The sequence below is a fragment of the Podarcis bocagei genome, assembly GCF_964188305.1.
Source record: "Podarcis bocagei genome assembly, chromosome: 16".
Taxonomy (NCBI): Eukaryota; Metazoa; Chordata; class Lepidosauria; order Squamata; family Lacertidae; genus Podarcis; species Podarcis bocagei.
The window spans coordinates 1,071,033-1,084,291 of NC_138142.1; the positions used below are offsets into that span (position 1 = coordinate 1,071,033).

The 13,259-nt window shown below is 44.2% G+C and overlaps 1 protein-coding gene across 1 annotated transcript in view; it reads left to right on the plus strand.

The window, feature by feature from the left end:
• The window catches only part of SEZ6L (seizure related 6 homolog like), a 194,009-nt gene that overhangs the window by 125,682 nt on the left and 55,068 nt on the right, over positions 1–13,259 (plus strand). Inside the window, 3 exon segments of the mRNA XM_081174523.1 lie at positions 138–323; positions 440–605; positions 2,578–2,744. Of these exon segments, the coding sequence (XP_081030649.1) occupies positions 138–323; positions 440–605; positions 2,578–2,744 (519 nt within the window).

The window sequence follows — 13,259 nt, forward strand, 5'->3', positions numbered from 1 at the left end:
ATGATATTCATGAGACAGGATCTCAACAACCACGGTCTTGCAAAACCCAGCAGCCTAGATATGCTACATCCCTTAGGGACATGGTAGGTGCTCCTCCAGGGCCTGATTGTAATTCCATCTGTTCACTTCCATTGCAGTATTTATGCTGAGCTGCAGCTTCCCACGGAGACCAGATTCTGGGGAAGTCACCGTCATGGGCCTGCATCCTGGTGGCACAGCACACTTCCACTGTCACCTGGGCTATGAGCTGGAAGGTCCAGAAGTTCTGACCTGCATTAATGCTTCCAAGCCGCACTGGAGCAGCCCAGAGCCCATCTGCTCAGGTATACAGAGCTGGGAGTGCAAGGATGTGGGTGCCTGGTGCAAGATGTCACTGTCTGATGATCACACACACACACACACACACGTCTCTCTCTCCCCCCCCCCCCCGCATCTCTAGCACCCTGTGGAGGAACAGTGCACAACGCCATCATCGGACGCATCCTGGCCCCGACTCATTGGAGGAATCACACTGAGAGCATGCTGTGCACCTGGACCATCAGCACCCAGGGGGACCAGAAGCTCCACCTGCATTTTGAGAGGCTCCTGCTGGGAGACAAGCAAAGGTGAGGTCTCCTTACAGCTGCTGCTCCAGCTCAGTGAGTGCAGAGATCTCTGAGTTGTGGCCCAGCTGGCATCTGCTGGGGAAGGAGGGGAAACACATAAGATGTGCAAATCCACTGGGCCCCACTCCAGATCTGTCTGCAAAATTCTGCCCCCTCCCAATAATTCTGATGGATGAGTTATTCAGGGAAATTACCTTAACTGTTTAAGTTACAGATAGGTAGCCCTTTGAGGGGGGGTGTATCTGAAGAAGTGTGCATGCACACGAAAGCTCATACCAAGAACTAACTTAGTTGGTCTTTAAGGTGCTACTGGAAGGAATTTTTTTATCTTAACTGTTTATTTATTGACAACAAAAAGGTGCAAACATAGCAAAGAAAAGAAATCAAAGAATCAGCAATTGAACCACCAACCTTCTGGTTAACAGCCAGACACACTGAACGATTACGCCACAGGTCTGGGATGAGAACAGAAAAGTAGGTTGGATTGTATTGGTGAAAATGTCTGACAAACAAACATGGTCTTCAAAATTGCCCCTGTGACAGAAGGGAAGGGAAGGCCGTTCACTCTCTTCCTTACATGACTGCCAGTCCTGGTAGCCTGGAAGCCGCATGTCCAGAGCCCAGTTCTCCTCCCAACCCCAGAACAATCCTGCTGGAACCCCCAAGCCTCAAGGAGGAGCACCAGTTGACAGAAGGCCTCCTGCAACACACAAGGCTGTTTAAGGAACTGACGCTTGTGTTTAAAGGAGCATTAGAAAATGCAGTCTGGTAATGGGCAATAAAGCAACTTTATGAGCTGTAGTGAAATCCAAGAGTAAAACATCTGTTTATGACTGCAGTAAACACATAGGTGGGGAGAGAGTTTCAGCTTGTATAATCCTTCTAAAATAATGGCTTCATGCAGGAGCAGGAGCAAGAGCAAGAGGAATGAGCAGGGTGGGACAATTCACCAAGATGAAAATTATGGGATGGAGAGAGTCGCAAAAGGGCTCACAGAGAGTTGTTAATGGTAATCCCCTGCTCTTAGTTGTTGTTTTTTAAAAAATGGAGGTGTGGAGGTGGGAGCTGAACCAAATGTGAACTAGAGAAACAGAGAGAGCATTGGACTGAACAAAGGAGGCTGCTGTATACCAAGCCCGTCTATCAGGCCCACAAGCCCAAAATTGTCAACAGTGGCAGGCGGCAGCACCCCAGGGTTTCGGGAAGGGCTCTCGCACAACCGCTCCTGGAGATGGCCAGGGATTGACCTGGGGACCCTCTGCTTGCAAGGCAGACACTCTGCCACTGAGCTATGACGCTTCCCCACACATGACAAGAGTACACATTGCTGCTTACTCTGCAACCCCCAGACTCCCTCCACTGGCTTTTGGAGATATATACACACAAGGTTAACCACAATCCATATCTATCCTGTAGTTTCTTGAAAAATGCAGCTGTTTGATGGGTTTCCCTTCAAATCAGCTCCCATCCAAATGGAAAATTTCACAGTTCAACGAGGTGTTTCCATTTGAGACAGCTGTTGCACATGCTCAGATGATTGCTTCATTAATAGGAGGGGTGGGGGGTGCAGGGCCAGGGAAACCAAACAGGTAATGTGTACTGGTTGAAGACATCCCTGCCTCCTCTTTGATGTGTCTGTGCAGGGATGCTATAGCTCTGCTGGATCTCATTGCTTTCATGTCTGCTGTCCCAGCACTTTGATCTTTCCTTTCATCATAATGTTATTATTGAGGACACATGGCACTGGGGGGAGGGGAGATTTTTAAAGGCGAGTCTAGGAAATATTCTTAGAGTTGCACCTAGGAGACTCCTTCTTCCCAAAGGCAAAAGAGGGACAATTCCCAGAAAGCAAGCAATTGCCTTAGGCAAGCTGGGAAAGGTGGCAGGAGAGGATTCTGGGAGGGAGCCCTTGGACCTTCCGTCTGGCCTTCGTGACCCTGTGCCTGTCCCGTCCCATCCCCCACACCCGCAGCATACTGGTCTACAACGGAGACAGCAACCAGTCGGCCGTGCTCTACAACTCCCACCAGAGCGACAGCGTCCCCTTTGAGGGGGTGATCAGCGAGGGCACCACCTTACGCATCGACTTTGCCTCGGAGGACCCCAGCGCCATCCCTACGTTCAACATCCGCTTCGAAGGTGATTCCCTCCCCACTTGCGGTTCTGATGATGATGGAAATGCAGCAGGGAGTCCCTTTGCAGTCCTGCTGATCACGATAGATTAAGGCAATTAATCCAGGCATTGATTGTAATGTCCCGGGCAAGAGCAGAGAGAGTTGGCCTCATTGGGCATCAGCAATTTTCACTGCAACACTTGCCAGGCACCGGGGCAACTGCTGGTTCGCCTGTCCAGTTATAAAGGGGACAAGGCTCAATTGGTCTGGAAGTAAGGAAGGCCCTGCAGGGGTGAAGCCTGGGCCCCCACAAAATCTGGCTGAAACAACAACAGCCCACCACCCCAAAGCTGTCTTGTGGGCAGTTCCAGTGATCCTAGCTCAACAAGGATGCTATTGGGCTGGGTGGAAGAGGGCAACCAGCAGGACCAGAGGGCAGAGGCACTTTCCCTACCAGGAAAGAGGAGGAATGGACATCTGTGCTCTCCAGATGGGATTGGACGACAACTCCCTGCAGCCTGAACCAACATGGCCGGCAGGCACAAGCCGGAGGAGTTGGAGTCCAACCACATCTGGAAGGCCAGCTGTACTCCATGCCTGCACGAGAGCACTTGGGGTGGGAGGTGGTGGCAAGTGAAGGTATGTGTGTGTTGAAGGGGGAGGCACATAGTGATGCTCTGGAACTCGCTCCCCCAGGAGGCAGGGATGGCTTCCAGCTTGGATGGCTTTAAAAGAGAATTATACTGCTGAATGGAGACGGTGATCAGGGACTGCTAGCCAGGAGGGCTCTGCTCTGTCTCCACAGTCAGGCAGAAATGCTTCTGCATCGTGATTGCTGAAAACCACAGGAGGGGAGGGGCTCTTGTCCCTGGGTGCTGCTCTGGGGCATCCCATGGGTGACCAGGATGCTGGACTAGATGGGCCATTGGCCTGATCCAACAGGCTCTTCTTACGTTCTTAGAGGCTAAGGCGGCTGTCTGTCGGGGAGAGCTGTAGTTGCAGATCCTACATTGAGCCAGAGAGGTGGGCTAGATAACCCCCAAAATCCCACTTTTCTGTTGAAGTGTTGAGCATTTTGGACCATCAACCCTCTCGTTCCTGTAACATCAACCAGGAATGCATATGCAATATAAATACAGCTGGGTAGATGCAGGGGTGCAGAGACACAAGTTGGACATGGAAACCTCAGGAGATTGCCATGAAATGTGGTGTGAGTCAGGAAGAGGGGGGCATCATCCACTCTCGTAGTGGCAGCTCCTAATCTAGAATGTAGGGAACTCTCTCCCCCCCCCCAGGTATTCTGTGTGCAAAACTGAATGCAAAGAGTGGATCCCGTTGCAAGCTTGAAAAGCCAAATAAGATTATAAAAGACAAGTGCATTATCTAAAGCAGCTACATAGGCTGCTGTATCTCTTTGTCTCCAGTCACATTGGTGGTGTCAGGGATTATTTTGAAATGGCCTTCCAGGCAGAGAAATCTCCTTGATTCCAGCTCCTCACCAGGGAATGAAGAGCAGATGGAGATCTGGCTGCTGGATCAGCCCAAAGCCATGGTCCCGGCAGTGGCCAAACAGGTGCTCCTGGAGAAGCCCACAACAAGACCTGAGGCAGGGCGGTGTTTCTGGGCAGTGTACAAGGAACTTTCGGGGGATGGGGAGTCTGTGCTGGCTTTGCATCAGGAGGGATTTTTTAAAGAAAAAAGACTCAGGGTTGCAGTCACGACTCTCTTTGCATCTTTGTCAGGCAATCTGCAGCCCGTGGCATGAAAACGTGTTCTTCTGCATTTGCGGATCTGTCTTGCTACACTCCACTGTCTTTGCACAATCTCCATATCATCCCAGCTCAGTCCTTATTAATACACCGCTTGCCAACACAGCGTGTGATGTTACCGCTTGTTCTCCAGCAGGTATTTTGCAACCTGGAGCTGAAATACTCAAGGCAGATCAAACACTGCTGGATGCAAATGCTTTAGAAGGGAGAAAATGTTCTGGAGCTGCAAGGAAGGCGGCTTCGCTCAGAAACAGGGAACAAGTGAGATATAGAAACTGACCAGTAGAGCAGATTTAAGTCATCTTTTTTTAAAAAAAAATCATTTGTTTGGGTAGAGGATGATGCTTTGTTCTTTGCTATCCTGTTCAGTTATGATTAAGATTTCATTTAGTCCTCTCATTATTCCTCCCTGCTCACACAAAAGGCATCCTGACAAAGCAAAGCCCTAAATCAATTAGAGTGACATGGATTCTCACATGCAAGCACCAGAAATGTGACATATCCCTCAAGTATGAAAGCAAATATTGTTTTAAACCTTTAGTGACAGCCAAATTCCCTTGCTTCATGCCAATCAGAGATAGCTGACAGAAAGAAGAGTTCTCAGAAAGGTGGTCTACGTTCATCCTTTGTTATTTGAACAAGCTGGACCTGCACATGGGTGTAGCCAAAGGGGGAGGGGGCGGGCAGCTGTCCCCCCATCAAATAAATAAATAAAAATACTTAACTGACCAATCATACTGCAGAAAGCTTGTTTCTGCTCCCCTAACAAAAGTCCTGTCCCCAAACAAAAATCCTGGTTATGCCCCTGGACCTGCAGCAAGTGCAGATGTTCAGGATTCTCCCCCCCCCCCGCCCCTGCTCTGGCTTTCTGCCCCTTCCCTGAATCAGCCTCCTGTGGACACTAATATGCACAGTTCTCACTGGGCTGTTTTGAAACCTTACCCTCCCCTGCCCCCACCAAATCCGCTGTCTTACTCTCAAATCTTTTTTCTTTTTTCTTTTTTTACCTATGCAAACCTTGGGGCTGGTTCCAATTCTACTGATAGTTCCTTCTCATGTATGGATGGTGCAAAAAGTCATGGTGCTCTAAGACTGAAATTGGAAATACAGGGAATGGTGATAGCAAGCTACAAATCTAGGGACCAGGAAGTGACACCAGATTCCTCGAGTTTTTAACAGTCCAAAGCTGCCCCTCTTGCTAGGATGTGCCTTTCCAAGAAGGGGGGAATGCATGTGCTACTCTAAAACTAAATGTACACATTGGAGAATCTGTATGAGAGGGGAGACAGCAAAGCATCATGCCATACACAAGGACAGAGCACACCAGGGAGGCCTTTCAAGATTCTACATTGCAGCTGCTTGGGGGGAGGTCTGGGGCTTTAATTCTTGATCTTCCTAAGAAGGTGAGGAAGAAACAGGCTTCCTTCCTTAACTGTGGACCTAAATCCTTTGCACAGTTGCAGTTCAAACCCTTTCTTCTGTTTTCTGCATCAGTCCCACCCAGCTCCCTTGATGAAAGCAACAAGGGAGACGTAGCTCTGAGGGGTGGATGCTGTCAGTGGTCCCAGCGCTCACTCTTGGCCAGGCAGGCCTCTGGCTGAGCATCCCAGCTCTTCATTTTAATTAGGATGGAACAGAAAAAATAGCTCATTCCCCAGGGAAGTAGAATCACAGAATCATAGAATCATAGAATCATAGAGTTGGAAGAGACCACAAGGGCCATCGAGTCCAACCCCCTGCCAAGCAGGAAACACCATCAGAGCACTCCTGACATATGGTTGTCAAGCCTCTGCTTAAAGACCTCCAAAGTAGGAGACTCCACCACACTCCTTGGCAGCAAATTCCACTGTCGAACAGCTCTTACTGTCAGGAAGTTCTTCCTAATGTTTAGGTGGAATCTTCTTTCTTGTAGTTTGGATCCATTGCTCCGTGTCCGCTTCTCTGGAGCAGCAGAAAACAACCTTTCTCCCTCCTCTATGTGACATCCTTTTATATATTTGAACATGGCTATCATATCACCCCTTAACCTCCTCTTCTCCAGGCTAAACATGCCCAGCTCCCTTAGCCGTTCCTCATAAGGCATCATTTCCTTTTTTTTTTTTTAAATTCTTTTTATTATTTGATCCATAAAGAAAATAAAGACTAGCATACAGAAAGAAAAAAACAAAACATGGAAAAAAGAAGAAGAAAAGCTTACCGACAGAATAAGTAAAAAGTACACAAATTTCTTGTTTTCATAATTCTCCCATAACATAGCTATTTCTTTCAGGACTTCCTTCAGCGTGACCACAAATCATACGGAGCAAATAAATAAAATTACACGTTTCATCATTTATATTGCCGTTGTTTCCGATTTTGTTCTCTATTTTCCTTACACAATAACCATAATCTATCACAGTACATCTCTAAATCCCTCTAGCGTTATTTGTCCCTCGCTAATACCTTCCAGATAGTTTACGTATTTTCCCCAATCCTTAATGAACACTTGGTCTTTTATATATCTAATTTTTCCTGTTAATTTATCGAGCTCTGCATATTCCGATAATTTAAGTCTCCACTCCTCCACTGTTGGAGTTTCCTGCTGTTTCCACCTCTGAGCTATTAGAATCCTTGCCGCCGTGACCGCATAGTACACTAGTCTGCAATCCTCTTTTTTTATCTCTTGTTGTAATATCCCTAATAGGAAGATTTCTGGTTTCTTTTTGAACGTGTACTTTAATATCTTCTTTAATTCTGTGTATACCTTTTCCCAAAACTGTTTTACCCTTCCACACTCCCACCACATATGGTAGAAGGAACCCTCTGCATCTTTGCATCTCCAACACTTATTGTTCACCTTATACATTTTTGAGAGCTTCATAGGTGTCAGATGCCACCTATAAAACATCTTCATAACATTCTCTTTTATCGTAGTACACGCCGTAAAGTTCAACCCGTCTCTCCATAATCTTTCCCAGTCCTCGTATTGTATACTGTGGCCTACATCTCTTGCCCAGCGGATCATCACTGGTTTGACTTCCTCATCACCCAGATTCCAGTCCAAAAGTATTCTGTACATTTTAGATATATTTTTCATTTCGTTGTTTATTATTTCCATTTGGAATTTTGAGTCTTTATCTGCGTAACCTCTTTCTTTAATGTCTTTACTAAGCATCTGGTTGACCTGTTGGTGATTAAACCAATCATAAACATATTCTTTTATCTGCTCATAGGGTTTAGTTCTCCATTTCCCTTCCACTTTGGTCACTAACTGGTTGTATGTTGCCCAGTTGCCTCCCATATTAATTGTTTTTCTACATGTTATTTCAAGAGGTGATAACCAGTGTGGTGTTTTCGGTTCTAATACATTTTTATATCTTTCCCACACTTCAATTAGCGGTCCTCTGAAGACATGGTTACCAAATCCCTTATGTGCTTTCATTTTGTTCTTCCACAGATAGGCATGCCATCCATAATGATTATCGAAGCCCTCCAAGTCGAGTAACTCCGTATTTTCTAGTCTGACCCAATCTTTCAGCCAGCATAGACATGCCGCTTCATAGTACAGCTTCAAATCTGGCAGGGCAAAGCCCCCTCTTTCTTTTATGTCTGTTAGAAGCTTAAATTGAATTCTGGGTTTTTTGCCCTGCCATATGAATCTCGAAACTGTCCGCTGCCATTCCTTTAAAGTCCTGCTCCCTTTTATTATAGGGAGGGACTGAAATAGGAACATCAATCTCGATAGCACATTCATCTTAATCATATTTATTCTTCCCCACATTGACAGTTTTAACCGTCCCCATTTTTCTAGATCTCTCCTTATTTCCTTCCACATCGGCTCGTAATTATTTTTATATAGATCTATATTTTTAGGTGTTATCCAAATACCAAGATATCTCACTTTTTTGACCGTCCCTATCTGCGATTGCTGTTGGATTGATTCTATTATCCTTAAATCTACATTTTTGCATATCATTTTTGTTTTTGTCTTGTTTATTTTAAACCCAGCCACTTCTCCAAATAATTCCATTTCTTTCATTATCTCTCCTGTTGATATTAATGGATCTTCTGTCATCACCACTAAGTCGTCTGCGAAGGCCTTGGTTTTATATACATTCTGTCCTAAAGTCACACCTTTTATATTCCCATTTTTCCTTATAGAGTTTAAGAGGACTTCTAACACTGTTATGAATAGTAACGGAGAGAGGGGACATCCTTGTCTTGTTCCCTTCTTTATCTTGATCTCTTCCGTTACTATACCATTTACAATAAGTTTGGCCTTCTGATCCGTATATATTGCCCTCACCGCGTTGACAAACTCACTACCTACATCCATATATTCTAGGTTTCTCAGCATAAAATTCCATATCACATTATCAAACGCCTTTTCGGCATCAATAAACATCATTATAACTTGTTTATCAAACCTAATAGACAGGAATTCTAGCATATCAATGATACATCTTATATTATCTCTCATCTGTCGGCCTGGGAGAAACCCTGCCTGATCTTTATGGATGACATCCGCTAATTCATTTTTTAACCTTCTTGCCAGGATTCCTGCAAATATTTTATAATCTACATTCAGCAATGAGATTGGTCTATAGTTTTTCACCTGGGTTAGATCCGCATCTTGTTTAGGGAGAAGCGTGATGTATGCCTCCTTCCAGGTTTCTGGGATTTCCCCTTTCTTTAATATTATATTCATGATCCTTTTCAGGGGGCCCACAAGGATGGATTTCATCTCTTTATAGTAGCCGGCAGTGAATCCGTCGGGGCCTGGGGCTTTGCCCCTTTTTAAATCTCGAATTACCTCCTCTATTTCTTCATTTTCAATTGGGGTGTTCAATCTTTGTTTTCCTTCCATTGAGATTTTTTGTCCCCCTTTATCTTTCAAGAATCTTTCTATTTTTCTTTGTCCTACCCTCTCTTGATCTTTATATAGATTTCTATAATAATTAATAAACTCACTCCTTATTCCTTTAGGGTCAGTTCTTTCTTCCCCATCTACCATTATTTTGTTAATTGTCCCTTGTTCTTTTCTTTTTTTAGTTTGCCAGGCAAGCCATTTGCCTGGTTTGTTAGCAAATTCAAAGTTTCTTTGTCTGAGTCTTTTAATATTCCACTCTACCTCTCTGTTTATTATTGTGGCAAACTGTGTTTGTAGGATTTTTATTCTTTCTTTTATTTTTGGACAATTAGGTTTTTGAACTAATTTTTGTTCATTTACCATTATTTGTCTTAAAATTTCCTCTTTATTTTTCTCTCTATTTCTATTCTTAATTGCATTTTGTTGGATGAAGTACCCTCTTATTACCGCCTTACTTGCATCCCAAATTACACTCTCTTTTGTTCCTTTATCACAGTTATCCTTGAAATACTCCATCAATCTTTTCTTTGCCATCTCCACCACCTTTTGATCATCCAACAGATAGTCTTTTAGTCTCCATCTGTAAGATCTTTTCTCGAAACTTTCCAACTCCATCTCTAATGGGTTGTGGTCTGATATTACTTTCGGTTTTATTTCTATAGCTTTAACTCTTGGACAAAGTTCTTTTGAGATCCAGATCTGGTCTAATCGTGAAAAGGATTGATTGGGCTCTGAATAAAAAGTAAATTGCTTTTCTAGCGGGTGTCTCAAACGCCATATATCTACTAAATTACAGTTTTCCACCATCGAGAAGAAAGATTTTGGTAACTTCCCATCTTTGTTTGGTCCATCTCTAAGTCTATCCATCTCAAGCGAAACAACTGCGTTCATGTCCCCCATTAGTATTATTTTCTGATCCACATAGTCCATTATTTTTTCTTCTAATCTTTTAAAAAATTCAGTTTTACTGCCATTCGGGGCATAAATCCCCACTACCAACAGCTTTTCCCCTTGCCAATTTATGCTAACCCCTATCATCCTCCCCTCTTCGTCTTTAAACATTGTTTTAGCCTCTATTTTATTACTAATGTACAGTACCACTCCTCTTTTTTTTACTTTATCCAAGGTTTCAAACTCATTTCCCAACCGTTTGTTAATTAACACCTTTCTATGCTTTCTGGCCACATGCGTCTCCTGGAGGCAGATAATGTCCAGGTTCTTCCTTTTCAAACACTGTTCAATTTTATTTCTCTTTTTTTTATCGTTCATGCCATTTATGTTCCAGTTCCAAATTTTTAAACCCATAGCACTTATATTTTCCCTTTATTTTCCTTTCCGGTTTTCCTATCTATTCTAAGTTTTCTGAGTCCTCTGCTTCCTCTTCTTCTTCCTCTCCCGACCTACTCCCCTCCTCCACCCCCTCCTCTAACACTCTTGGTTCTCCTGGTGAGGCTCTATCTGCTCTTCCTATTTCCTGTACTTCCGCTTTAAGTTCCTTATATTTCCTAAGGAATTTCCCGGTTTCTTCGTGATTTATCAACTTATGTCTTTTACCTCTATATGTAAATGATATCCCTTCCGGGAATTCCCACCTAAACTCAATTTTATTTTTCCTCAGTGTTTGCACCAAGGGTTTATAAGGTTCTCTCCTTTTAAGTAGTCTTATTGGGACATCTTTAAAAATAATTATATAATTCCCATCTATGTTCAATCTCTTTTCTCTGTTCCTTTGGAGGATCCTGTCTCTCATTTCTTTATTTTTAAAGGTGATCAAACAGTCACCTGGAAATTTCTTGACTTTTGTTGCATTAACACGCATTCTAAATGCGTTCAGTATGCTATTGGCCATTTCCTCCACTGGCACGCCCATCCATTCTGCTAATTCTTTCGTCAATTTTTCTTTAATATTCTCGTTCTGTGTCTCTGAAACAGCTCTCAGCCTCAGATTCACCTCTCTCTGCCTCAGTTCATTCATCGCTATAATATCCTTCATCTCTTCCTGTGTCTTACTTAATTCCATCACTTCTACTTTAATCTTTTCCTTGTCTCTTCTCATATCTCTTAGCTCCACCTTTGTCTTTTTCAACCCTTCCTCTGTGAGCTGCGTCCTTCTGGATATTTCTTTTATTTGGCCCTTTAATTCGTTCACAGTTTCCTCCATTTTTTTGTCCAATTTCCCAATTCTATTGTCCACCGATTCTAACTTATGTTCCACCTTGGCTTGGCTTTGTTTAATCTCTGCAAACATTTTCAGTATGTCTGACTTAAAGTCTACCTCCTGTTTAGAGCCTCTCCTTTCTCCTGGGGTTCCCCCATTCGTTCCCTTCTTCCCTGTTTGAGACATCTTGTGTCCTTGTGTTAATCTCTCTCCCCCACTGTTCCTCCCCGCTCGAAATTATCTGTCTTGACGCCTCCTGCCGTTTCCTCACGGTTTTTCCTTTCCTTATTAGAGTTTATCTTTCATACCCTGTTTGTTCCTTGGAATCAAAAATTCATTAACTCCCTATGCAGTAATTTCATAAACATCACAGACACCAACCATAAGCAGTACACTTAGTCCTTATTAAATCCTCACAGTCCCAATCTTGTTTTCCTTTGTAGATCAGATTCTAAATGCAGTGTCACGGTAGTTCCTTCAAATATGTAATATTTCCGAAGCAAACAGAGGATTCTCAAAGGGAGGTTTCCCAAAAAGAGAAGGTTTCTTCCCTTCTTTTACCCTGCTAATCCAGATGTTAATTGGTCCAAAGGTTAGGCAGGTTCTCAGAAAATTAAAAATAGAAAAAAAAAGACAAAAAAAGGGGGGGTTAAGCAGGTAGAGGTCGGAACGAGAGGGGTAAGTAACGGGGGTGGAGGGGGGGGCAAGGTAGCGGGAGGTTTAGGCGCAGCTCATATCAGCTCCATTTTGTCCTCTAAAGTTCTCCATATTAACCCCTGCCCTCGCTGAGTCTCTAAGTCCGCGCAGACTCTCGCTGTATCTTTAAAGAGTATCCTTAAAGTGTCCTTGCAGCCCTCAATGGATTTCGCGTTTTCTACTGTCGTTCTTCAAATATAAGATGTACAGTTCTCGACAGAATATAAAGTTCTCAACAGTTCTCAACAGAGTATAAAATATGCAGTTCATATAAAGCTCCCACAGGTAGCATCATCTATTCTTATTCCCCTCTACATAAACGCTGCACTCCGGTTTCAGATGGCGGCGGGGCTTCTCTTCCGGGATTCCTCACTTGTACATATAACGTTAACAAAGAAAACAAAAGAAAAGTCCCCTCTCCTCTTTACAGCCTCCTGTTCACCAAGGACCACAGTTCACCTTTCTCCCCTGGACCCTTTCAAAGTTCCCTCACCCCTCCGGAACTGTTTTCTCCTTTTCTTTCTTTATATTTACGTTCACTCATTGAGGGAGGGAACCCGAGAGGGAACTGCGTTAACGCTAGAGCGAAACACTCACTTTCCTTTGTACTGGGCTCCTGCCGTGTCTAGGTTGATTTCGGCTGTCGGCTGAACTCTCTTTGTCTCTCTTTATTGCCCCGATGTTTCTTTGTTTCTCCTCTTAGCCACAAAGTTACGAAAACCGGGGGTCCTTTTTTTTTTGAAAGCAAGCCGCTCTTCCTGCAAGCGCAGGGCTTCGCTATCTGAAGGCGAGAAAATGGCTCCCCCTGGACCCGTTGAATCTCTCCGTTACACTCTTCGCCTCTCTCGAGGTTACCTGGTAACTGGTTTGATCCTTTCTCTGGTCACGCCGGGGACTAGACTCCTTGAACACCCTTCCAAGGAGTTTGGGGGGTCTCCGCGCCCTGGAGTCACCCCTATCCTTCAGAATAGCTCGGGTTTCACCTTGCGGTGCAAACCCCTGCTTGCGCTGGGATCGCGGCTCACCGGAAGTCCATAAGGCATCATTTCCAGGCCTTTGACCATTTTG